Here is a 26471-nt window from a genome sequence, read left to right on the forward strand (position 1 = left end):
GTAGTATGAGAGCTCTTTTCTTTGAAGATTCTCCGGGGCCCTCACTCTTCTTGCCCACTCTCCATGCCTTTGTGTGTGAAGGCTTCTCCACCCCCATCATTGATGTGAGGCTTGTGACCTCTTTTTCCACATTGTTTATGTCCTTGAGGCCGGTTACCCTCACATGTAGAGCCCGCATCCTCCTTCTTTGTTCCTCTTCGAGGGTCATGTTGATAAGAGTGGGTGTACAAGGAGCTTCCTTACCTTTCCCTTTCTTGGCAACCTCAATCCATTTTTCGGCCTCCTCTACTTTCTTTTGCGTTTCGGATATGACCGCGGCCCATGACTTCTTCTCCTCATTGATGTTGTCAATTTCTTCCCTCAAAGAGGGCTGAAATTCCCCCTCTTCAAGCCCATTTTTTGACCGTGTTTCCAACACTTCTTTGTGGAGGTCCAAAATGCTATTCTCCAACGTGGCGATCTTGTTGAGAAGATGATCCTTCTCGTCCTTCCACCTCTTCTCCTTTTCTTCATTTTCTCGGAGGAAAACAGTCTTCGCGTTCCTCCAATCTTCCATCTCTTTTCTCCATGCTTTCATTTCCAATTCAATGATGGAAATTCGTTTGGAGTGAAGCATATATTTGAGTTTGCTTGTTGCCATAGGTGAGGTTGGGGATGACATGAGAGAGAGAGAGAGAGAGAGAGAGAGAGAGAGAGAAGAGAGGATTGATGTTTCTAAAGTGCAGAAAATGCACCTAACCCTAAAACGCAGATCTGTCCAACAACCCCCCCCCAAAATTATTTAAAAAAAAAAAAAAAAAAAAAAAGTTCGCGAGCCCTAAAAACAGGTCGCGAACCCTAAAATACAGCAGCAAACCCTAAACGAAAGCATGGTAAATTATTTTGGCTCTGTCTCTGGCTCTAAGTTACATAGGTGACATATCCTAGCTCCTATCGGCACCCCTCGAAATCGGCCAAGCTCGATCTGGAGCTGATGTGAGGATGTGCGTATCTGCTCAATAGCACATCGTATCCCATGAGATAAGTGCATAACCATGTATGTAGGCCTAGTCACAAAATCGTCCTCCGTGAGTTGGAGAAGATGCTCTCTATAGAAGGCCATCTTCGTGCCCAACTCCTGTGTCGGCTGTATCCATGTGCTCCTGGTATTTAGCTGAATTAGATGCTGACGTACGAGTCTGGTGATCTCTGTCCGTGTGAGAGACAGGGAGGGTGCATCTAGGGAGTATTGAAGTGGAGGTAATCTATCCATGTTGAGACCATGCGACTGAAACCATGATGTCATCTGTCCATACCAACATGCTGTATCGCCTTGTAGAGATAGTTGTCGAGATGACTCCAGGGCAAGCCAAGCGTATCTGTCCATGGGGAGATCCCATAGACCGTGCATCAAAGAAACCGATCTCGTCAATGCCTCCACCACGAGGGGGAGGCAGCTAGCTTGGCTCGTATAATCTCATGTGGTACTGAGGCCTTAGCCCAAATCATTCGAGCGATCATAGAGACCAGAGGCCTCTCCATACATCTCCATCCATCTGTGTTGCCAGATCTCCCATGGTGGTCTACTGAGGATCCCCATACCTGAACTCCATAGAGCATAGTTGGAGTCACTAGAGAGTCAAAAAGCCAAAGCTTTGTTCGCGGTTCCTGAAACTGAACCTGCGAACACATCCTCTCCAGTCCTCCCAAAGCTGCATATGCTCTTGTCAGTCTAGTCTCTGATGCTCTCCTTAGTAAAAACACCGGTCCACCGGAGACTACCCCAAGATAAGTATATGCATCTTTGTACTTTACAGTCTCCTGGCCATACATAAATGTGGGTGCCGACCTCTTGACCCACTGTGGTGTGGTGTTGAACACCATAACCTTGGTTTTCCCGAGATTGACAGATAATTCATTGTCAGGAGCAAATGTATGCAGAGCATCCAAATGACGTTGCATCCCCTATGGAGAGTCAGAAATCAGCACAATATCATCAGCATATAGTAACAACGGAATCCATGTCCTTGCTAGCTGAGCCCCCTGTCCCCCTGACGCTCTACATAGTCCGAAAATTCATTTACATACATCCCAAAAAGAGTCGGGGATAGGAGGCATCCCTGCTTTACTCCAATAGTGGAGTGGACCATGTCAGACATTCCCTCAGTGCATACCCGCCCCATCACTGTCTTGTATAGAGCCAGAATACCCCATATCAGCTCTGTAGGCACACCCATGTCCTGTAGTCTGTGTATAAGTCTGGCTCTTGGCACTGTGTCAAAAGCTTTGCGGAAATCCACAAAGCTACAATAGATCCTCTTGCCATGGTGTCTACCCTCCTCTTGAGTGTCGGAATCTGGGCAAGAGTGGAGAAACCTCTCTTGAAACCTGCTTGCCCTGGTGCTCTTATGCCCTCTCGCTCTGCCCATCTACTCAGCTCTTGCTCAAGAATGGATGCATACAACCTGGCTAATGTGTGACCAACCATGATGGTGCGATAATTCGCGGGAATCATGGGATCTCCCGACTTGAAAATAGGTACAATCGTAGACATACTCCAAGTCTCCGGGAAGCCTTCATACATGGCTCGATTAAACATCATAGCCAGGAGCTCTGCAAGCATATCTCTGGCATGGATGAAGTGCTCTGCTACCAGACCATCATGATCATGTGCTCTCCTTGTCTTCATCCTGTCAATGGCTTTCCTTACCCTCTCTGCAGTAAAGAAAGAACACGTCTCCGGGCATGTCTCTAGTGGGTCCGGCAGAGGTGGTTGCCCTGATGCTGTGTAGAGAGGTGTGGCATATTCCCCCCATGTCTCAGTGGAGGTGATCGATGATGGTGGTGAATGCTCGTGGAATAGCTTCCATGCTTCGCCTGAGTCCTGACTTATAAATAGCTGATATAGATCCTGCTCTAGCTGAGATAGATAGGCCCTTTTCTTTCGTAGCACTAGGCGGCGAAAGATAATCCGTGACTGTCTGTGTGGTAATACCCGTGAGCACTTCCCTCTGTAATTTGATTTTCGTCTCTCTGCACTTCTCATCATACCAACTCTGGGGCATGCTCCCAGATCGTCTCCGTGTGGGCTGGCTGTGGGGGTATGCCTCTGATGCTGCATCATGGAGCGTCTCTGTCAATATCTGAGTGAGTTCATCTAGTGGCCGTCCCGGCTCCTGGGTGCATAGCTGCCTGTATATCTCATCCATATACACAGAATCCATCTCCCTCATGAAGGTATACCGAGTGTGTGTGGGGACCTCTACTAATGGAGCTGTGCTGAACTGAAAGGTCAGGGTGAAAGACACGATAGCATGATCAACTGCTACTCCAACTGGTCTAGTGCCCACCATGAAATCCTGAAAGAATGGAATGAGACCTGGCTGGGCCATAACATAATCCACTGTGCTGGCACCATGTCGGTGTGGAAAGCAAGTAAAACCTCTAGCTGTCGAAAATCTTTGTAGGCCATTCACAATGGCCAATCTGTGTGCGGTTCCCATATCTATCAAGTATCTGCCATATTCAGTGTATTCCTTATCTTGTGATAGTCTGGATAGACCCATCTCTGTGACGTCCAGCTCCCTAAGCATCTCTTCGGAAGTATCATAAAATATTGTCTGGTGGTGGGCAGTCCTAGCATTGAAATCCCCTAGTATGATAATGTCACCATCCTTGGAAAACTCCCATATGTCATTATCCAAAATAGCAAAGGGGGATTGTCCTCTAGGTGATGCATATATTGACGTACTAGGAGGAAAGTAACAAATAGCAATATAGAGGTATCTACCTGTCTGTGCCTCCCTGAGCCTCACCCACATGTACCTAGCCTGTTCATCCTTGCGTGCTATATATATCAATGGCTGCAATTCCTCCCTGAATAGAACTGCCACTCCCCCTAGCCCCGTCCTCGATGCTCCAATCTGGTTTCTTGTCTGCAGGCTCTCCCCCATCTATATCCGCTCACCTGTGGCATGCATTGTCTAGGTGCTTGATGCATCTCAAAGTAGAAAATGATCTCTCCCCCCGTGAAGCTATCCTCAAAGGCCCCTACATCAAGACGGAGTGACCCATTACAATTCCAAGTTGCCATCTTTAGTGTGGTCCCATAGGTCCCGCACCATCCTGCGGGGCGTCGCTCCAATATCACCACCTTTCCATCCCTGTAAAAAGCAATCTTCCCCTTGTCCCTTGCATATGAGCAATCTGCGAGAGGGTGAGGTCATCTCCAAGAAAGATGCCAATCTTCTTTAGAGTCCGTCTCTTCTTCAAGAAGTCTTCCTTTGCTTCCATGGAGGGGAAGCGGAGAATGAGTGCCCTTTCCTTCCAGGTTTCTCCGTTGCTCCCACTTTTCTTAGTGCCCACTCTCCAAGCCCCCATATGCGTTGACAGAAGAAAGCCGGAACGAAACACCTCTATAGCTTGGCCTCTCTGCCAGTCGGGATCACGAATCCATCCACTCAAACACCTGCAACTACGACTCCAAAGACTGCATCCAGCTATCAACCCAAGCCCCCGGCCATCGTGACTTTACAAACCCGTGTAAGGGTCGCCCTTGCAATTAGTGAGCTCTTTTTCCAGCCGTGTACTACAATCCACAATCCCTAAAGGCCCCTCTCCCATTTTAACTAACGCTCTTGACTGCCCTTTTTAAACCTGCATCCTCTCTCTCTCTCTGTGCTAGCCCACGTGCATGAAATGTCACCCTTGTTGAGTCCAAAGCCACATCACTTAAAAAAACCAAAGGCATATTTTCAAAGAAGAGCACCGTGTCACGCGGCTATTTACACAGACAGCGCGAAACTAAGGTGCCGTTTTTGTATGGCACGCTTGCCTTGTGCACTATGGTCGGCCTTCTCTATTTATGATGAGTCCCCCTATTCAGAGTCTTTTTAGACCTTTGTAATGGCCTCGCATGAGTCTGGACTATCCTTGTCCTTCTTGCCTACAGCAGTCCAAGAGTCTTCATTCTCTCCTCGGCTTCTGGAACCCGTGCTTTGTACCTCTCTTTTGTGCTCTCTTGATGGATTCCCTGTGAGACGTTCTCTGAGCTCCCTTCCTTTGTTCTGCCTTTTCTTGGTTGCGGCCTTGCACAGGTGGCCGGCCACCTTCAGCTATCTCTCTTGCTTCTCTAAATGTCGCGCCCTTCTAGTCTGCAGCACTCTCCCCTTCCTTTTCATGGCCTTGGGGCTCCGCTCTCAGACAGCGCAATCCAGCCATATCACTTGTTGGTGCCCCCTTGCTGCACCTTTGTTTTTGCAAACTCCTGCAGGCTTTTTTTTGCCTTCTCTGCAGTCCCTCCCCTCTCTCCAATTCCGCGTGGCCTCCAGAGACCTCCCCTTCGCAGAAGCCTCCCTCCCTTTCTACCTGCTCGCCCCTCTATGGCGGTGCCTCCTTCTTCACGTGCAGGCCATGCTCGTTATGATTGCAGACCTTTTTTTGTATTTTAACACTTCCTGTTTATAACTCTTTAATATCTTTTGAGCAAGAGCTGATTCCCACCCTAGCATTACTATCCTTTGATTTGGTGCTTGAGTTCCTCGTCGTGGCTGCATGGAGCTTGGATCTCACCATCTTAACTCTGAACTTGACAGTGCATCCATTCTTTGCAAACTTGGTCAAACGGCGAGCAGTAGACCATAGCCAGGAGCACACATCAAAAATTGGCATCGCCCAACACTGTAGAAGCAACCATATCACACTGAAAAGTGGAAAAAGCGAGCACATCATATATACATGAGCCGGAAAACTTCAAACCAAAAAGCTCCTATCATAGTTTGCCAACCTCCCTAGCCTGCTGGAGCATTCATGCTCAGCAGCAACACTAGTAGATGCGCACTCCACCTGGATCCCACACATAAAAACTTGGCCTTCCATGCATTAAATTAGTAACCAAACCTCCACCCGGCTCCCAAGAAAATTTCAAAAGCTTGCCATGCATTAACATCACACCAAAAAACATGTCATAAACTCTGTCATCCTCATGCATATGAATCATAAGACTTCCCTCCTCGTAATCTCTTGCACAGAAACCTGTAGTTGGGCCAACATAAGCCACATTGCATTCCAAGGCCTGAGAAGCACTTATAACAATATCATGAGAAAACGTTGTGGCCTTCAAGAGGCATTGAAAAGCATACATGCCTGCAAAGAGGCATACAAATCCCTTAAATACATTCATAGCAGATGCACAAGTATTACCATTCTTCAGAGCATCTATGACCGTCTCAAGAGGCGCTTTCTCATCAACCAAATGTTCAAAAAACTTATAAGTAACATCTTCTAGCATACCAGTACCAGATGTAAAAGAGAAGGATACATCAACACTTGCTTCTGATAAGAGGCTGTCAAAAAAACCAATATCATCACTTACATCATTACACAAACTCTCCACCTGCACCACTTCATCACAGAAGCTCATAACGGCCTCTTCAACTGAAGCATCCTCACTCTTCTCTGCTACTGGTTGCGCACACACCTCACAAGAGACAAGTCCCTGCTCTCCCTTTCCTATGCTTACATCTTCACTCCCCCTAAGGGATTCCAAAGTTTGCTTCTCTCTCTCGGCATTTTCAAATTCCACCAACGATCTTGCTTTCAGTGATCTAATGTCCCTCATGAATGGAGCCAAGTTAAATACCATGGATCCATTGCAGGAAGACTCTTCGTCAACAGATGCATCATCGAGCGAGGCACTATCACATAAATCATCTTCACTCAAAAATCTAGATGCATTAGACTCAAAATCGCTACAATATCCATCTTCTAAAACCTCCTCATCATAATGCATAGGCTCTATGATAGATGAATCTTCCACCATGTGAACCACTGACCTTTCCATAAGGGGCAAGCTATACAGATCCGACTCCCAAGTGTCTCCCTCAAACAAACTCCACAACATATGCCAAAACTCTCCTTGTAGTAATTCAAAAGTAGTGACAAGGGAGTCCTCTATTGAATCTTGAGGCTTTGCCAACCTCCAATAGCGCATTAGCAATGAAACCTTCAAGGTTGACCAGCTATAACGCCACTTCTTTGGAAGCATATGCAAAAACATAAAAGCATCATGAGACAAGCCTTGTGAAGCATATGCAGCTTTTGCTACATCACTGTCAATCGCAAGGCGCATCATTTCATGCTCAACTTGTGTTATCCAAGATCGTATGTATTCACTTGAAGTGCCACAAAAGTATTACATGACCTCTTGCTCGCGGCTTTGAACAGGCATAATATTTCAACAAAGCATACTTCACGAGTTTCCAACTATATTGCACCTGCTCAGGAAGACATTCATAAAACTGCCAAGCATCCTCGTACAACCTCTCATACATGAAATCAGCCCTCTCTACATCATCAAATATATCAAGATCTAAAAGCAACATATCTGCTTCGACAACCCATGCATGTACATCCTCATCCCTCCTTCCACAGAAGCATACATTCATTGCTGGCACCATTTTTGCAGAAGTTTGTGATGCCTGTGTCGGATGCTCAAAACCAAAACACCTGCTCTTGTTACTGAAGGTACTCAAAGACATGCTCCTCAGTGGCGGGCACCAAAACGATGACGGAAGAAAGCCGGAACGAAACACCTCTATAGCTTGGCCTCTCTGCCAGTCGGGATCACAAATCCATCCACTCAAACACCTGCAACTACGACTCCAAAGACTGCATCCAGCTATCAACCCAAGCCCCCGGCCATCGTGACTTTACAAACCCGTGTAAGGGTCGCCCTTGCAATTAGTGAGCTCTTTTTCCAGCCGTGTACTACAATCCACAATCCCTAAAGGCCCCTCTCCCATTTTAACTAACGCTCTTGACTGCCCTTTTTAAACCTGCATCCTCTCTCTCTCTCTGTGCTAGCCCACGTGCTTGAAATGTCACCCTTGTTGAGTCCAAAGCCACATCACTTAAAAAAACCAAAGGCATATTTTCAAAGAAGAGCACCGTGTCACGCGGCTATTTACACAGACAGCGCGAAACTAAGGTGCCGTTTTTGTATGGCACGCTTGCCTTGTGCACTATGGTCAGCCTTCTCTGTTTATGATGAGTCCCCCTATTCAGAGTCTTTTTAGACCTTTGTAATGGCCTCGCATGAGTCTGGACTATCCTTGTCCTTCTTGCCTACAGCAGTCCAAGAGTCTTCATTCTCTCCTCGGCTTCTGGAACCCGTGCTTTGTACCTCTCTTTTGTGCTCTCTTGATGGATTCCCTGTGAGACGTTCTCTGAGCTCCCTTCCTTTGTTCTGCCTTTTCTTGGTTGCGGCCTTGCACAGGTGGCCGGCCACCTTCCTCTTACTCAGGCATGTAGTTTGCCTCCTTTTCCAGCTCGGACCTCCAACCTACGGCACCCCCTCTTCTACAGCTATCTCCTTGCTTCTCTAAATGTCGCGCCCTTCTAGTCTGCAGCACTCTCCCCTTCCTTTTCATGGCCTTGGGGCTCCGCTCTCAGACAGCGCAATCCAGCCTTATCACTTGTTGGTGCCCCCTTGCTGCACCTTTGTTTTGCAAACTCCTGCAGGCTTTTTTTTGCCTTCTCTGCATTCCCTCCCCTCTCTCCAACCCCGCGTAGCCTCCAGAGACCTCCCCTTCGCAGAAGCCTCCCTCCCTTTCTACCTGCTCGCCCCTCTATGGCGGCGCCTCCTTCTTCACGTGCAGGCCATGCTCGTTATGATTGCAGACCTTTTTTTGTATTTTAACACTTCCTGTTTATAACTCTTTAATATCTTTTGAGCAAGAGCTGATTCCCACCCTAGCATTACTATCCTTTGATTCGGTGCTTGAGTTTCTCGTCGTGCCTGCATGGAGCTTGGATCTCACCATCTTAACTCTGAACTTGACAAGCCATCACGTTCACTTTACTGGCTCTACCGCAAGCAATACCCAATGCCTATGAAGCCTGCTGATGTAGCCTCATTCATCACAACATGAATGATGCTCTACCCTCAGTCGCCTCAAGCTTCAAGTGCATCCATTCTTTGCAAACTTGGTCAAACGGCGAGTAGTAGACCATAGCCAGGAGCACACATCAAAAATTGGCATTCCCCAACACTGTAGAAGCAACCATATCACACTGAAAATGGAAAAAGCGAGCACATCATATATACATGAGCCGGAAAACTTCAAACCAAAAAGCTCCTATCATAGTTTGCCAACCCCCCTAGCCTGCTGGAGCATTCATGCTCAGTAGCAACACTAGTAGATGCCCACTCCACCTGGATCCCACACATAAAAACTTGGCCTTCCATGCATTCAATTAGTAACCAAACCTCCACCTGGCTCCCAAGAAAATTTCAAAAGCTTGCCATGCATTAACATCACACCAAAAAACATGTCATAAACTCTGTCATCCTCATGCATATGAATCATAAGACTTCCCTCCTCGTAATCTCTTGCACAGAAACCTGTAGTTGGGCCAACATAAGCCACATTGCATTCCAAGGCCTGAGAAGCACTTATAACAATATCATGAGAAAACGTTGTGGCCTTCAAGAGGCATTGAAAAGCATACATGCCTGCAAAGAGGCATACAAATCCCTTAAATACACTTTCTCATCAAGCAAATGTTCAAAAAACTTATAAGTAACATCTTCTAGCATACCAGTACCAGATGTAAAAGAGAAGGATACATCAACACTTGCTTCTGATAAGAGGCTGTCAAAAAAACCAATATCATCACTTACATCATTACACAAACTCTCCACCTGCACCACTTCATCACAGAAGCTCATAACGGCCTCTTCAACTGAAGCATCCTCACTCTTCTCTGCTACTGGTTGCGCACACACCTCACAAGAGACAGGTCCCTGCTCTCCCTTTCCTATGCTTACATCTTCACTCCCCCTAAGGGATTCCAAAGTTTGCTTCTCTCTCTCGGCATTTTCAAATTCCACCAATGATCTTGCTTTCAGTGATCTAATGTCCCTCATGAATGGAGCCAAGTTAAATACCATGGATCCATTGCAAGAAGACTCTTCATCAACAGATGCATCATCGAGCGAGGCACTATCACATAAATCATCTTCACTCAAAAATCTAGATGCATCAGACTCAAAATCGCTACAATATCCATCTTCTAAAACCTCCTCATCATAATGCATAGGCTCTATGATAGATGAATCTTCCACCATGTGAACCACTGACCTTTCCATAAGGGGCAAGCTATACAGATCCGACTCCCAAGTGTCTCCCTCAAACAAACTCCACAACATATGCCAAAACTCTCCTTGTAGTAATTCAAAAGTAGTGACAAGGGAGTCCTCTATTGAATCTTGAGGCTTTGCCAACCTCCAATAGCGCATTAGCAATGAAACCTTCAAGGTTGACCAGCTATAACGCCACTTCTTTGGAAGCATATGCAAAAACATAAAAGCATCATGAGACAAGCCTTGTGAAGCATATGCAGCTTTTGCTACATCACTGTCAATCGCAAGGCGCATCATTCCATGCTCAACTTGTGTTATCCAAGATCGTATGTATTCACTTGAAGTGCCACAAAAGTATTACATGACCTCTCGCTCGCGGCTTTGAACAGGCATAATATTTCAACAAAGCATACTTCATGAGTTTCCAACTATATTGCACCTGCTCAGGAAGACATTCATAAAAAAGCCAAGCATCCTCGTACAACCTCTCATACATGAAATCAGCCCTCTCTACATCATCAAATATATCAAGCTCTAAAGGCAACGTATCTGCTTCGACAACCCATGCATGTACATCCTCATCCCTCCTTCCACAGAAGCATACATTCATTGCTGGCGCCATTTTTGCAGAAGTTTGTGATGCCTGTGTCGGATGCTCAAAACCAAAACACCTGCTCTTGTTACTGAAGGTACTCAAAGACATGCTCCTCAGTGGCGGGCACCAAAACGATGACGGAAGAAAGCCGGAACGAAACACCTCTATAGATTGGCCTCTCTGCCAGTCGGGATCACAAATCCATCCACTCAAACACCTGCAACTACGACTCCAAAGACTGCATCCAGCTATCAACCCAAGCCCCCGGCCATCGTGACTTTACAAACCCGTGTAAGGGTCGCCCTTGCAATTAGTGAGCTCTTTTTCCAGCCGTGTACTACAATCCACAATCCCTAAAGGCCCCTCTCCCATTTTAACTAACGCTCTTGACTGCCCTTTTTAAACCTGCATCCTCTCTCTCTCTCTCTGTGCTAGCCCACGTGCTTGAAATGTCACCCTTGTTGAGTCCAAAGCCACATCACTTAAAAAAACCAAAGGCATATTTTCAAAGAAGAGCACCGTGTCACGCGGCTATTTACACAGACAGCGCGAAACTAAGGTGCCGTTTTTGTATGGCACACTTGCCTTGTGCACTATGGTCGGCCTTCTCTGTTGATGATGAGTCCCGCTATTCAGAGTCTTTTTAGACCTTTGTAATGGCCTCGCATGAGTCTGGACTATCCTTGTCCTTCTTGCCTACAGCAGTCCAAGAGTCTTCATTCTCTCCTCGGCTTCTGGAACCCGTGCTTTGTACCTCTCTTTTGTGCTCTCTTGATGGATTCCCTGTGAGACGTTCTCTGAGCTCCCTTCCTTTGTTCTGCCTTTTCTTGGTTGCGGCCTTGCACAGGTGGCCGGCCACCTTCCTCTTACTGAGGCATGTAGTTTGCCTCCTTTTCCAGCTCGGACCTCCAACCTACGGCACCCCCTCTTCTACAGCTATCTCTCTTGCTTCTCTAAATGTCGCGCCCTTCTAGTCTGCAGCACTCTCCCCTTCCTTTTCATGGCCTTGGGGCTCTGCTCTCAGACAGTGCAATCCACCCTTATCACTTGTTGGTGCCCCCTTGCTGCACCTTTGTTTTGCAAACTCCTGCAGGCTTTTTTTTGCCTTCTCTGCAGTCCCTCCCCTCTCTCCAACCCCGCGTGGCCTCCAGAGACCTCCCCTTCGCAGAAGCCTCCCTCCCCCTCTACCTGCTCGCCCCTCTATGGCGGCGCCTCCTTCTTCACGTGCAGGCCATGCTCGTTATGATTGCAGACCTTTTTTTGTATTTTAACACTTCCTGTTTATAACTCTTTAATATCTTTTGAGCAAGAGCTGATTCCCACCCTAGCATTACTATCCTTTGATTCGGTGCTTGAGTTCCTCATCGTGGCTGCATCGAGCTTGGATCTCACCATCTTAACTCTGAACTTGACAAGCCATCACGTTCACTTTACTGGCTCTACCGCAAGCAATACCCAATGCCTATGAAGCCTGCTGATGTAGCCTCATTCATCACAACATGAATGATGCTCGACCCTCAATCGCCTCAAGCTTCAAGCGCATCCATTCTTTGCAATCTTGGTCAAACGGCGAGCAGTAGACCATAGCCAGGAGCACACATCAAAAATTGGCATTGTCCAACACTGTAGAAGCAACCATATCACACTCAAAAGTGGAAAAAGCGAGCACATCATATATACATGAGCCGGCGAACTTCAAACCAAAAAGCTCCTATCAGCGTCTGGTCGCTGATTCCCACCAGAGTCATGAGTTCTTTCACCTCTTTATCCACATTACCTCGGTCTCTGAGGCCACATATCCTTACGTGTAAGGTTCGTACACGTCTCCTATGCTCCTCTGCTAGTGTCAAGTTGATGATGGTTGGCGTGGGAGTGGGGGTTATTTCCTTGCCTTTTCCTTTCTTGACAATCTCGATCCCTTTTCTGCTTTTTGTTTGGTCTTTGTGATGACATCTACCCACGAGGTCGTCATTTCTTTTTGTTGCTCCCCACCTTCCTTGATGGCCCGTACTTGTTCCTTAATCGTGTTAAGTTCTTCAATGACAGAGGGATGAAGCTCTCCTTCTTCGAGGACATTCTGCGATCGCACCTCTGCAAGCTCTTTCTTCAATAGTGCGATTTCCTCATCTTGGGCCTTCACGTGATCCTCGAGAGTATGTATCGTGCTTTCTTGTGCTGCTACGCATGCGTTGAGTTCGTTAATAGTACCTAGGAGGTGGCGGTTGATCTTGCTGATGGACTCGCTCAATTCTTCTTTGCATTTTTGGATGGCATCCTCCACCGGGTCATCCTTGCCGTTTTGCTTTCTCATGATTGACGGGCCGCAGCAGAAGAGGGAGAGGGATACAAAAGTGAGTTTTTCTTTGTTCTCTCTCTCTCTACGCGAGCAAAGACTCTCTCTCTACCCTTTCTCTCTCTACGCTATTCATCTCTTTCTCTCTCTCTCTTTTTTTTTCCTTCTCTCTACGCGATTTTCCCCCTCTTTCTCTCTCTATGCCAGTTTGGTTTTTTTTCCCTTCTTTCTCTCTCTACGTAATTTTTTCCCTCTTTCTCTCTCTACGTCATTTTTCCCCTCTTTCTCTCTCTACGCCACTTTTTTCATTCCTCTTTCTCTCTCTACATTACTTCCCCCCCCCTCTTTCTCTGTCTACGCGTTAGGTTAGGCTGGGTTGGGGGGTTGCAGGTAGAGCACGAGAGAGAGCAGAGGGCGGGGGCATGGGCAGCGGGAGAGCAAAAAAGCGGGGGCAGGGACAGAGGGAGCAGGGGGTGCAGAGAGAGAGAGGGGGAGCGCTCTGCGCAAGGCAGCGGGAGAGAGCAAAGCGCGCGAGTAGGGGCGGGTGCAAAGCAGGGGGCAGCGAGCGGGAGCAGGGGGTGCTTGGGGCAGAGAGAGAGAGAGAGGTCTCTTGACTATTTCTTTCCACCCACAACACGGGAGACAGCAGAGGGCGGGGGCAGGGACAAAGGGGCGCGCGAGCAGGGGGCAGAGAGAGAGAGAGGCTTCTTAACTATTTCTTTCCACCCACAACACGAGAGAGAGAGAGAGAGAGAGAGAGAGAGAGAGAGAGAGAGAGAGAGAGAGAGAGAGAGAGAGAGAGAGAGAGAGAGAGAGAAAATGAAATGAAATGATATATTAACGTCTACAAGAGGCCAAAATGACCTATGAGACCAACTGATTACAATGATGAGTCTAGTACCAAGTCTGGGTACAAACAAGAAAACTACAAACAAAGAACTGATAGGAGTGCTACCGACTCCTATGGGTGGCTGGTAGGCTGAGCAATGGTATCATGCCATAAAGGTACAAAGTGGGGATAAGTGTCACCATGATACAATATAGCAGTAGCATGAAGCCTATCCCGATCGACATTCTGGGTGTCGTGCTAGAATCCTGTGGATCCTCTGCCACAATCTCCGCCGGTGCTGCGTGGCTCCCCTCATCAGTCGCGGTCGTCTTGATCTCCCTAACTCTATAGCTCGATCAATGAGAGTACCGTTGATGTGTGTATGGGTGGGAACCGAGCTCTCTGGTGGTGGTGTCCCCTCTGACTCTGTGGTACTCAGACTGAAGAAATCTGAGATGCGTCTCTGGGACTGTCTCTGTCTTTGCCCATTCAATAGAGCGTCTCTATGTCTCTGAATCTCAAGTAGGAATAATCCGAGACATCTTTGATCCTGATATCTCATGACTCTGTCTAACGAGTCAAAACCATCTCTGAATAGACAATGAAAGCGTCCCCGTATCTCATAGTAGACTGTGCAGCGACATATGTAGTGAAACTCTATCTCTGGCTCTGCATGGCATAACTGACATATCCTACTGTCTGCTGGTATGCCTTTGAATCTACCTGTCTCAATCCCAAGCTGGTGTGAAGATGTGCAAATCTGGCCAATAGCACATCGTAACCTATGAGATGGATGTGTGTCCATGTAACTGGGCCGTGTGACAAATCCGTCTGTCGTGAGTTGAAGAAGATGTTCTCTATAGAAAACCCTCTTCGTACCCAACTCCCGTGATGGTTCTATCCATGTCCTCTTGCTATCAAGCTGGATAAGATCCTGCCGAATGAGTCTAGTAGTCTCCATCCGTGTAAGAGCCAAGGATGGTGCATCAAGAGAATACTGGAAAGGGGGCAGCCTGTCCATGCTGAAACCATGCCTCTGAAACCATGAGCTCATCTGTGCATACCAACATGATGTATATCCATGTAATGCCAACTGTCTGAATGACTCGAGAGCAAGCCTGGCATACCTGTCCCTGGTGGTGTCCCATAAGCTGTGTACAAATGATACTGATCTGGTGAGTGCCTCAACCTCCATAGGTTGGGCAGCCAGCTCCGCTTGTATGATGTCATGTGGGACTGAGGCCTTGGCTCTAATCAGCCTAGAAATCATAGATATCAGGGGTCTCTCCATATTAGTCCATCCAGCACTATCAATAGACGGTCCCCAAACCTGAACCGCGTAGTGTATAACTGAAGCGACCAAAGTATCGAAAAGCCAGAGCTTTGTTCGAGGTTCCTGGAACTGAACTTGCGAACAAATCCTCTCTAAACCACCTAGGGCTGCATAGGCACGAGTCAATCTAGTGTCTGCTGCCACTTTCAGTGTGAACCTCGGTCCACTAAAGACCACCCCAAGATATGTGTATGCATCAGTGTACTCCATACTGTCCTGTCCATATGTGAAAGTAGGTGCTGATCTCCTAACCCACTGTGGCGTGGTATTAAATACCATGACCTTGGTTTTACCAAGGTTGACAGACAATCCACTATCCTCTGCAAAACTATGCAATGCGTCCAAATGTCTCTGCATACCCTCTGGTGAGTCTGATATCAACACGGTATCGTCAGCATACAATAAAAGAGGGATCCATGTCCCTGCAAGCTGAGCACCTCTATCTCCTCCTCTGTCAATATAATCAAAGACCCCATCAATATACATACCAAATAAAGTAGATGAAATCAAATGATATATTAACGTCTTCAAAAGGCCAAAATGACCTATGAGACCAAGCCGTTACAACATAGCGAATCTAATACCATGTCCGGAATAAAAAAAAACTGAAACAAAATACAATGTGTAGTACAATGAAAGAAGGGGGGACGATATGGTGGAGATCCATCCTCATCTGCACTCTGGACGTTGAGAGAGTATGGTTCAAATCCTCTGCTGTAGTCTCCGTCGATGTTGTGTAGCTCCTCTCCTCAATCGCGGGCGTCTAGATCTCCCTAGCTCCAGTGCTCGGTCTATGAGAATGCCAGTAGCGGTAGTATGAGTGTAGGCAGAGCTCTGCAATGGTGTCTGCTCCTTTGGCTGCTCCTCTGGGGGTCCAATATCTAGTGTAAAGAAATCTGTGATCTGTCTCTGGGACCGTCTCTCTCCAGCTCTCCTCAGTAAAGTGTCTCTGTGCCTGTGTAACTCAAGTAGATACAGTCCAAGACATCTCTGATCCTCATAGCTCATGACCCTAGATAGAGGCCCAAAACCCTCTCTAAATAGACAATGAAAACGGCCTCGTATCTCATAATACATTGTGTAATGACATATGTAATGTAACTTTGTCTCTGGCTCTAGATGACATAAGCGGCATATCCTGCTATCTGCTGGTATCCCTGTGAATCTGTCAGTCTCAATCTCGAGCTGATGTGAGGATGTGCGTATCTGGCCAATGACACAACGCAAGCCATGAGAAAGATGTGTGTCCATATAGCTAGGTCGAATCACAAACCCATCCCTTGTGAGGCGGAGAAGATGCTCTCTATAGAAAGCCATCTTCATGCCCAACTCCTGTACTGCAACTCCTGTACCGGCTCTATCCATGTCCTCCTGAGTCCTCGTGTCCAGCTGGATCAGATCCTAACGATGACTCTATAATCTCCACCCGTGTCAGAGACATCAAGGGTGCTTGTAGAGAGTACTGAAAAGGAGGCAGCCTGTCCATGGTGAAGCCATGTGTCTGAAACCATGATGTCATCTGTGCATACCAGCATGATGTATCCCCCTGTAGAGCTAGCTGTCTGGAGGACTCTAGCGCAAGCCTATCATATCTGTCTCTGGTAGTATCCCATAGGCTGTGTACAGAGGAGACTGATCTGGTAAGCACCTCAATCTCCATAGGGGAGGCAGCTAACTACGCTCGAATGATATCATGTGGTACGGACGCCTTGGCTCTAATCAGCCGAGAGATCATAGATACCAAGGGCCTCTCCATACGTCTCCAACCATCCTAGCCTACAAAAGGTCCCCAAACCTGCACTCCATATAGCATAGTAGATGCAACCGAAGTATCAAAGAGCCATAGCTTTGTCCTAGGTTCCTGAAACTGAACTTGCAAACACATCCTCTCTAGTCCTCCCAAAGCCGCATAAGCTCTAGTCAGTCTAGTCTCTGCTGCTCTTCTCAAAGAAAATCTCGGCCCAATGAAGACTGCCTCCAGATAAGTGTACGCATCTGTATACTCCACAATCTCCTGACCATATGTGAAAGTAGGTGCTGATTTCCTGATCCACTGTGGTGTGGTGTTAAACACCATAACCTTGGTTTTTTACCAAGGTTTACACACAATCCCCTATACTTTGAAAAACTGTGTAGTGCATCCAAATGTCGCTGCATACCCTCTGGTGAGTCAGATATCAACACAATATCATCAGCATATAACAACAATGGGATCCACGTCCCTGCCAGCTGGGCACCTCTGTCACCCTCTCTGTCAATGTAATCAGACACCTCATCAACATACATGCCAAATAGAGTAGGAGACAATGGGCAGCCCTGTTTCACCCCAACAGTAGAGTGAACTAGATCAGATACCCCTTCCGGAGTGCGTACATGTCCCATCACTGATCTGTACAGAGCCATAATCCCCCAGATCAACTCTATGGGCACCCCCATCTCCTGTAGTCTGCGCATCGATCGAGCTCTCGGTACCATGTCAAATGCTTTGCGGAAATCCACAAAGCTACAATAAATCCGTCTCCCATGTGACCTGCCCTCCTCAATGAGTGTCAAAATATGATCAAGAGTGGAGAAACCTCTCCTGAAACCGGTCTGACCCTTTGCTCGTACCCCCTCATCCTCTGCCCAAATACTCAAGCGCTGCTCAAGAATGGATGCATACAACCGTGCCAATGTGTGTTCAACCATAATAGTGCGGTAGTTCCCAGGCTCTGTAGGATCCCCTGCCTTGAAGATAGGTACAATAGTAGACAACCTCCAAGTCTCAGGTAACCCCACACATGGCACGATTGAACAACACTACAAGAACCTCCATCAGCATATCCCTAGCATGTATAAAGTGCTCCACTACTAGACCGTCATGATCATATGCCCTCTTGGTCCTCATCCTGTCAATGGACTTCTGTACCATCCCAGTGGTAAAGAAGGTGCTCGTAGCTGGGCATGGCTCTGTAGGGTCTGGAAGGGGTTCTTGTCCAAGAACCGTATATAACAATGTCGCATACTGGCTCCACACATCAGGCGAAGTAATCACTGGGGGAGGGGAATGCTCATGAAAGAGTCGCCATGCCTCTCCTGAATCCCCACTCAAGAACATCTGAATAATTCTCGTTCCATGTGAGCCAGGTAAGCTCGCTTCTTCCGTCGCACAAGGCGCCGGGAAGCAATCCGAGACTGTCTGTAAGTGATGACCCCTAAAAGAAGATCCCTCTGAAGTTGGGCTCTCATCTCTCTGCACTCCTCATCGTACCAACTATTCTGGGATGCTCCCAGAATGTGGTCTCCTGTCTAGCTGGGTGTGTGGGTATGCCACTGATGCAGCTCCATGCAGTGTCTCAGTCAGTAAAGTGGTGCACTCCTCTACCGAGAGGCTTGTACCAGCTGTGCCAGCTGTGCCTTTCCATAGACGGTCCTAGATCTCCTCTGTATAAACAAAATCAGTCTCTGGTGTAAATGTAAAACGAGTGTATGATCTGCCTCCCGATGTTTGGGCTGTACTATACTGGAATGAAACCAATAGTGTCAAGAGAGCATGATCTATTGCTACGCCCACTGTCCTTGCTCCCACTGTGAAATCCTGAATGCAAGGGATAAAGCTCGGCTGTGTCATAACATAGTCCACTGTATTGGCTCCATGTCTGCGCAGAAAACATGTGTAGCAGGCTACAGTCACTTTCACAGGACACTCAGTTAGTATAGTTGGTCTGGTCTGGTTCACATTGGACGGACTCTCTGGGCTGGGCTGGCCTGGGCAGTGACACGTGGCAGGATACGGATGGTGGTCTAGTGGACATCGTGGCCAGGTCACCACCACCACTCACTTTGGAGATTGGCGTAGGTGGCTTACATTTATGGGCTGTTGCGTCATTATCATCATTTTCTTCACATCTTTACGTAGTCGTTTAGAGTGAGTCTAGACACAGAGCACGTCTTCACCATCCCAGTGTTAAGTATGGAGCTTGATTTACCCCTTGTAATTTTCTGTGGTAAAAATGCAGATTTATAAGGTCCCCATTATGAGGAGAAGCCATTGTGCGTGAAGGAAAATCACTCGTCGGAAATAAAAATCACTCGCCGGAAATCAAAATTTTCACGGCCAAAATTCAGGGGCCAGACAGAATATTCCTTTTTTGCCGGAATATTATGGCCGGATAGCGGCTGGAAAGTGGTCGGAAAACGACTGGTCGGTTGGCCGGTGGTCGGAAGTCAATGGCCGGTGGCTGGTGGCCGAATTCAATGGCCGGTGGCCAAATTCAAAAGCGGACTTGTCTTCTCAAGGGCGGCCACACATGGGCGGATTGGAGGGTCCGATTTGGACTTATCTACACAAGGGCCGCTACACATGGCTGTTTCTCATGAGAGAGGGCAGCCCTTTTGTTCTATAAAAGGAGGCCATTTCTACACACATTTCATAGTGTGAAGTTGATGCAACAAGGTGAGTATGAGGTGGTGAGAGTAAAGCAAGGCGGGAGCTCTATTAAGGGCATAATTCCTTTGTAAACTACTTCTTCTTTTGAAGTACTAAAGCCATTGAGTGGCTGCTTTCCCGTGAACGTAGCCCACATTGGGTGAACCACGTATATCGTATGTACTCTCTCTCTCTCTACTCTATAATCTCTTGTGTGTGAAATCTATCTCTCTCCATTAAGTAATCTAGTCAAATATCTATTTAGCTACGTCATATTTCCTAACACCCGGCACATCTGAGCCTTGACACCCCATTGTACCTGAAAATCCTGGGCTGGAGCTGAGTGTGCTGCCACGCAAGAGTCTGTATCAGTTCTTTGAAATAATCGAGTCATTTATTGTGGTCTACTGTTGCTGTTGTGTCTCTGTGAGCTCACTTGTTGTCTACTGTTTCTTGTTTTCAGTCTGTTTTGAGTGAGATTGTCAACCACATTGCATTGAGGAGCACCCACTGTAGAGAGCACGACACACTATCTGTGCTACAGGTGCTCTCATTTTGGCGATCATGGTGGGACCTCAACTGAAATCTCACTCTGTGAGGTACAAATCTTGAAGCTAGTTGGGTCTATCTAGCTTCGCCTACCTTGCCTTGCACCGTTCTCCTCTCGCCTGGTCCAGTTGGTCTAGTCCTCCCTCGCCCTAGTCATCTCTCGCCCTGGTCCAACCAGTCCTCGTCCCTGGTCTAGTTCTCCTCGACCTTGGTCTAGTTCTCCTCGTCCCTGGCCCAGCTTGGTCTTGTCCCTGGTCCAGCATGGTCTAGTCACTTGCCTGGTCTAGTAGAATCTAGACCAGTCTTCAACCAGTTCAAGGTTGTCTTCAGCCAGTTCAAGGTTTTCTTGCTCAAAGCTTGCTTGGATTGGTCGTCACTGCATGACACATACAAGATGGTCAGTCGAGCGTCAAAGGGCACTACTGAGCCCTCTGAAGTACTACAACAGAAGACGAACCTTAGTACCTAGTAGAAGTCTATCAACCTCATCACCCATACCTCCACATACGACATCACCCATTCCTCCATCCGGTTGCACATCTTTCAGATCACCTTCTCAGTAAAGCTCTCTCCTATTCTGCTACAGCAGGCTACTGAGCAACAGGCTTAGCAAGGGGCCATGGAGCTGTTGGCTAGCGTTTTGGCCAAGGTAAACATCAAGTTCCCTACATTCAAAGGACTCTCTTCAGAAGATGCTGACGACCATGCAAGGAGGTTTGTATCTCTCTGTAGGGGTCGTGGTCTTAACAGGGAAGATGCTTATTTGGTACTCTTTCCATCCACCTTGGATGACTTAGCAGACAATTGGTACAGCCAGTTTGCAGATAACCATTTTGCAACTTGGGCAGCCTTAAGACAACAATTCTGTGCAGCTTTCAGGCCAGGTGACTACCAAGAGAAGGTGTTGGATGAATTGGCCAACATGGTGCTCCAACCAGAGGAGACTTTTGCAGAACTTATGACTAAAACCAAGTCTGTGGTTGCCAAGCTTCCCCAACAACCCGGTGAATTTATGGTTAAGAAGTGGGTAGAGGAGGTGCTTCCCAAAACTTCTCAGCAAAAACTCCGAGAGAGTCTCCGACCCGATGCCACTCTGGAGGAGTTCATCGCAGCTGCTACTAGGATAGAGGGAGCTAGGAAGCTGTTCAACAACTCCCCTCACATAGAGACCCCCTTTGGGTTTTCGGAAAGTCCTGTTGATCCATTAACTTCTTTATGCAGGGAACTAGAAGCCCTAAAGTTACAGCGAGCTCTTCAAGAGGAGAGGTCCTTCTCTCTTAGACAGGAGAAGCCTCCATATCACGAGGCATTGGAACAGATCAAGCGCGAGCTAGAAGAGCTCAAGTGTCAGCAAGAGACTAAGGCTATGGTTTGGTGTAGCTCATGCCGCTCTCCAAGGCACCCTCCACAGGAATGCCCTCTTCGGGTTTACTGCCACTGGACATGAGGACAAGGATTGTTACTACCTCAAGGGATTGCGACAAATACAACAAAGTCTTGGTCCTACTCTTCAACAAGGGCCAGCACCTGCATCCAACATGGTTTCTCCCTGTGGCCATCCACACCATATGCCACCTTTGCTGACAGCCCCTCCTATGCAAGGTATGCAGAGCACTTTTCCCTCTCAGAGCTTTTATCATACCCATGCTTCCTCATCACCTCAAAGATTCTATGCCTTCACCTCTAACTCAATGCACGAGGAGCAAGGACTACCTCGCCCTTCGACTCGCCCTTTAAATCGGCCCATTTTGTGCAACAGATGCGGGGAATATGGGCATTACCAAAGCAAATGCCCCCTGCCAGAAGAGTCCCCTCCTTGCTGTCATTGCCCTGAAACGAAGGATCACTACAGTAAGGATTGCCCTAAAATTCGTGCATCCACGGCTTCGAACCCAAGTCAAAGTCAGAATGAGTTTGCCTTTCCCAAGCTCAATTTGATAGCAGTTAGCACTGTTTCTCAGCTGCCCCCTTCTACCCACGTGGTTACCCCTCAAAATAAGCCGCCACGGTTGGTAGAGGAGCCGTTTGGCTTCCTCACCCGGGCCCAGAGAGCCGCTCTCGGTCTTAGCATTCCAGCAAGTTCAACTCCCCCACACATTCTCACACCAATGGATACCCTGCCTTCAGCTGTTAACAAGCCATCCCCCAGTGCCATGAAGGAATCCAAATCTTTGCTCTCCGATCTTGATGAAGCTTTTTTGGAAGCAATTTCCGATCTACAGAAGATCAAGGTACTTGAGGAACAACAGGTAGAAAAAGAAAAGCTTACAACGGAGACAGTCTTGAAGAACACTTTCCAACAAGTGTCCCTCTATGACATGTTGCGGCTAGATGCGAGTTTCAGAAGTGACACCCTTGCAGTTATTCTCACTTTACCCTGGAGCAGGTCCTAGTGGCGGGCACCTCCCAGTGCGACCATCAGAGTCCTATATGATATCCAATCCCACTGCTCTACTCACTGATTATAGAAGCCCTCGCCTGACAGTGTCCGTTTTGGGTCGGCAATTCTCAGGAGTGATATTGGATGGTGGATCTGGCATCAACCTGATGCCCAAGTTCACTATGTTAGCTCTAGGTCTACAGCCTACTGGCCCTGCTTCCTTCACAGTTACGTTGGCCGACCAGCAGACAGTCTACCCAGTGGGCATAGTGGACAATGTGCCTCTGCAGGTACAAGACTTTACTTTTAACTTGGATTTTGTTGTGGTTCGTCTTCCCCAGGTTGAGGGCGGATTTCCCTTGCTCATTGGAAGACCATGGCTGCGACACACTAAAGAACTTCATGATTGGGGAAACGATGCAATGTGGATACATACTTCTGGCTCCCCGATGCAACCCATTCTCTTAGAAGGAGGTATGGATCCAATGGTGCAACAAGTTTCTTTGTCAATGGAAACCAAACCTGGAACAAGAACAGCCTACTACACCTGAAGGGTCAGACGAAGATCTGCTGGAGTGGTTGGAAGCTACCAAATCTATGCCTGTTATGGAGTCTCTATTCACTCTTTGCCTGAAGGTACACCCCCTTCAAATGTTTCCACAGTCACTACACCAAATGAGCCAGCTCAAAAGTTGAATGTCACAGAAGCTACTCGTGATGCGCTCTTGGTGAAAGCCTTTGAATTTGGTAAGCCTGTGAAGAAGCATAGAAGCGGGCAGAAATCTCCTCGATAGGAGTTCACCCCACCTCAAAAATCAGCCCCATTGGTGTCTGCTTCTCCCAGAACAAAGCTCCCTTCACAGAGCTCGTCCTGCCTGATGAATTCCATTCTCATGATAGTTGTCTTGCTCATGGTGGCTGCGCTCTGTAGCATCTCCTCTTTTAACCAGTGGACCATGGACTTCATCTACAGCCCTAGTCCCCCTCACACCTCCTCGCCCTTAGTCCCTCCCCCTCCCCAATTCGTCCCCCCCCCCCCCCCCCCCCCCCCCCCCCACACACACACTCTCGCCCCTACCCACCCCCTCTCTTACCCTCGCCCCTACCCACCCCCTACTCACCCATACCCTTTTCCCCCTTGCTCCTACCCACCCCCTACTCGCCCCTACCCTTTTCCCCCTCGCCCCTACCCACCCCCTCACACTCTCGCCTCTACCAACCCCCTACTTGCCCCTACCCCACCCCTCCCTTCCCCTCGCCCCTACCCACCTCCTCCCTTCCCCTCGCCCCTAACCAGCCCCCCCTCTCCCCTACCCACCCCCACTCGCCCCTATCTAGACCCTCTCGCCCCTATCTAGTAAACCCTTCCCCTCGCCCCTATCTAAACTTCCCCACCCCTCCCAGCCTCAGCCTCAGCCTCAGCCTCAGCCTCATCTCCCCCACCCCACTGATCCACATTGTGCCTTCAGTAGCCTCAAGCTCCCTTTGCAACCCAAGAATTCTCGTCAAGGAGTCTGCATTTCAATCTGCTTCGTGAACCCTTCATGCTCTTCCTCAACAACTACGACTGGCCTCTGCAACTCCTTCAGGAGCCTCTCATATGCCTCCTTCAGAGCAACTACACTTCATTGGTTTTCAGCTCGAGAAGTGCCAAGAGTTTGTTGCAGCTCTTCACACTCTACTTGGAACTTCCTAGAATTCTCCTGAACTGTCATCATCTTTGCATAAGAATCCGCCATCCTGTCTTCGAGCAGAGAAACCTCCTCCTCCAAGTGTTGAATTCTCTTGCCAGCTGCAATCATTTCTTGCATGGTTGGGCCAAGCACCTGCTTCAAGAAAGATGTACATGCGGTACCTACTGGTTTTATTTCACAGTTTTTCAGTATTTCCTAGTTTTTCAATATTTCCTCTCATCGAGACGGTGAGCGGTCTTGTGGCGGGCAACCTGTAATATAGCAGGCTACAGTGTCACTTTCACAGGACACTCAGTTAGTACAATTGGTATGGTCTGGTTCACACTGGACGGACTCTCTGGGCTGGACTTGGCAGTGACACATGGCAGGATACGGACGATGGTCTAGTGGACATCGTGGCCAGGTCACCACCACCACTCACTTTGGAGATTGGCTTAGATGGCTGACATTTATGGGCCGTTGGGTCATTATCATCATTTCCTTCACATCTTTTATGTAGTCGTTTAGAGTGAGTCTAGACACAGAGCACGTCTTCACCATCTCGGCACATCTGAGCCTCGACACCCCAGTGTACCTGAGAGTCCTGGGCTGGAGCTAAGTGTGCTGCCACGCCAGAGTCTATATCAGTTCTTTGAGATAGTCGAGTCATTTGTTGTGGTCTACTGTTGCTGTTGTGTCTTTGTGAGCTCAGTTGTTGTCTATTGTTTCCTGCTTTCAGTCTGTTTTGAGTGAGATTGTCATGCACATTGCACTGAGGAGCACCCACTGTAGAGAGCACGACACACTATCTGCGCTACAACATGTGAAGCTGGCTGCTCCAGGAGATCGCTGTAAGCCGTTAAGTATGGCTAACCCTTGTGTAGTCGTCATAACTGTGAGGTATCTCCCATACTCAGTCTGCTCTTTGTCGTGTGAGCATATGTCAAGCCCCAACTCCCCCACATCCAGCTCTCTAAGCATCTCATCTGAAGTGTCGTAGAAGACTGTCTGAGAGTTGCCCGTTCGGGCATTGAAGTCCCCTAGGAGGATGATATCACCATCCCTAGAAAACTCCCATATATCATCATCCAGTATAGGGAAAGGCGACTGCCCGTTGGATGCAGCATATACTGACGTACTGGGAGGGAAGTAACATATGGCAATGTATAGAAATTGACTTGTGTCAGCTCTCAACCTCACCCACATGTATCTAGCATGCTCATCTCTCCGTACAATATGTAGTAGTGGCTGTAGCTCCTCTCTAAATAGCACTGCTACTCCTCTTGAACCTCTACTCCCATGCTCAGATCTCGTGACTATCCTGTGGGTTGTCTCCCATCTATATCCCCCCACATGTGGCATCACCTGTCCAGGCGCTTGGTGAGTCTCCGAGAAGAATACAATGTCCCTGTCTTTGAAACTGTCCTCAAAGGCCCCAACATCCAACCTCATAGACCCATTACAATTCCAAGTAGCCATCTTTAGTGTGGTCCCATAGGTCTCGCACCGTCATGTAGGGCGTCTCTCCATAATGACCACTCTTCCTTCTCTGTAACAAGCCGTCTTCCCTTTTTCTCTTGCGGCCCTAATCTCTAGCATGACTTCCTGCATGTGGGCAAGCTGTGAGAGGGTGAGATCGCCACCAAGGAAGATACCGGTCTTTTTGAGAGTGGGCCTCCTTCTCAAAAAGTCCTTCTCCTCAATAGAGGGGAATCGCAATATGAGAGTTCTTCCTCTCGATGTTTCCCCCGTGCCTCCACTTTTCTTACCAACTCTCCATGCTCTTGTGTGTGTCGCTTTTTGCATCCCCATTAGTACCATGAGCTCCTGTACTTCCTCATCAATTTTTTCCCGATCGTTGAGGCCGGTAATCCTCACATGCAAAGCCCTCATACGTCTTCATTGTTCCTCCTCAAGTGTCATGTTGATGATGGTGGGAGTGGGGATTGATACCTCCTTGCCTTTGCCCTTCTTTGCGACCGAAATCCACTTCTCCGCTTCCTCCACTTTCTTATGGTTTTTGGTAATCATATCTGTCCATGAAGATGTTTTTACTTCCTGTTGTTTCTCGTCTTCCTTAATGGCTTGCATTTGCTCTTTGATTACCTTAAGTTCTTCTATCATTAAGGGTTGGATTTCTCCCTCTTCTAGTCCACCATTGGCTCTTGCCTCGGCTAGGTCTCTCTTGAGGGCTGAAACTTGAGTTCTTCAATTTCGGCCCGATGCTCCATTTTCTCCACAGTTCGAAGCTCGGCCTTGCTGATTTTCCATTGAAGAAAGACCGCCTT

General features: G+C 47.9%; 3 protein-coding genes across 10 annotated transcripts in view; 1 reads left to right on the forward strand and 2 right to left on the reverse strand.

Annotated features, from left to right (window-relative positions):
* Window positions 1-26471, forward strand: part of LOC147430217 (uncharacterized) — a 124133-nt gene that overhangs the window by 39174 nt on the left and 58488 nt on the right. The gene's annotated exons all lie outside the window — the stretch shown is intronic.
* Window positions 4687-26471, reverse strand: part of LOC147430218 (uncharacterized) — a 43572-nt gene continuing 21787 nt past the window's right edge. The window contains exon 2 of one of the 2 annotated variants that reach the window (XM_086494717.1): window positions 4687-9493. In XM_086494717.1, the coding sequence (XP_086350843.1) occupies window positions 5804-7111 (1308 nt within the window). In that variant the 5' untranslated portion in view covers window positions 7112-9493 and the 3' untranslated portion in view covers window positions 4687-5803. The remainder of the gene's footprint in view (window positions 9494-26471) is intronic. The other variant, XM_086494718.1, reaches the window with a different exon arrangement.
* LOC147430219 (uncharacterized) lies at window positions 24919-25662 on the reverse strand. Its single transcript, XM_086496097.1, has one exon. It carries the CDS (start codon window positions 25660-25662, stop codon window positions 24919-24921), a length of 744 nt encoding a protein of 247 aa, XP_086352223.1.

Source organism: Adiantum capillus-veneris, chromosome 22, assembly GCF_014529385.1.
Source record: "Adiantum capillus-veneris isolate H3 chromosome 22, ASM1452938v2, whole genome shotgun sequence".
Taxonomy (NCBI): Eukaryota; Viridiplantae; Streptophyta; class Polypodiopsida; order Polypodiales; family Pteridaceae; genus Adiantum; species Adiantum capillus-veneris.

What these genes read in the sequence shown, in the direction of transcription:
- LOC147430219 (XM_086496097.1), bottom strand. Translation starts at nt 25,662, where the DNA reads ATGGCTACTTGGAATTGTAATGGGTCTATGAGGTTGGATGTTGGGGCC.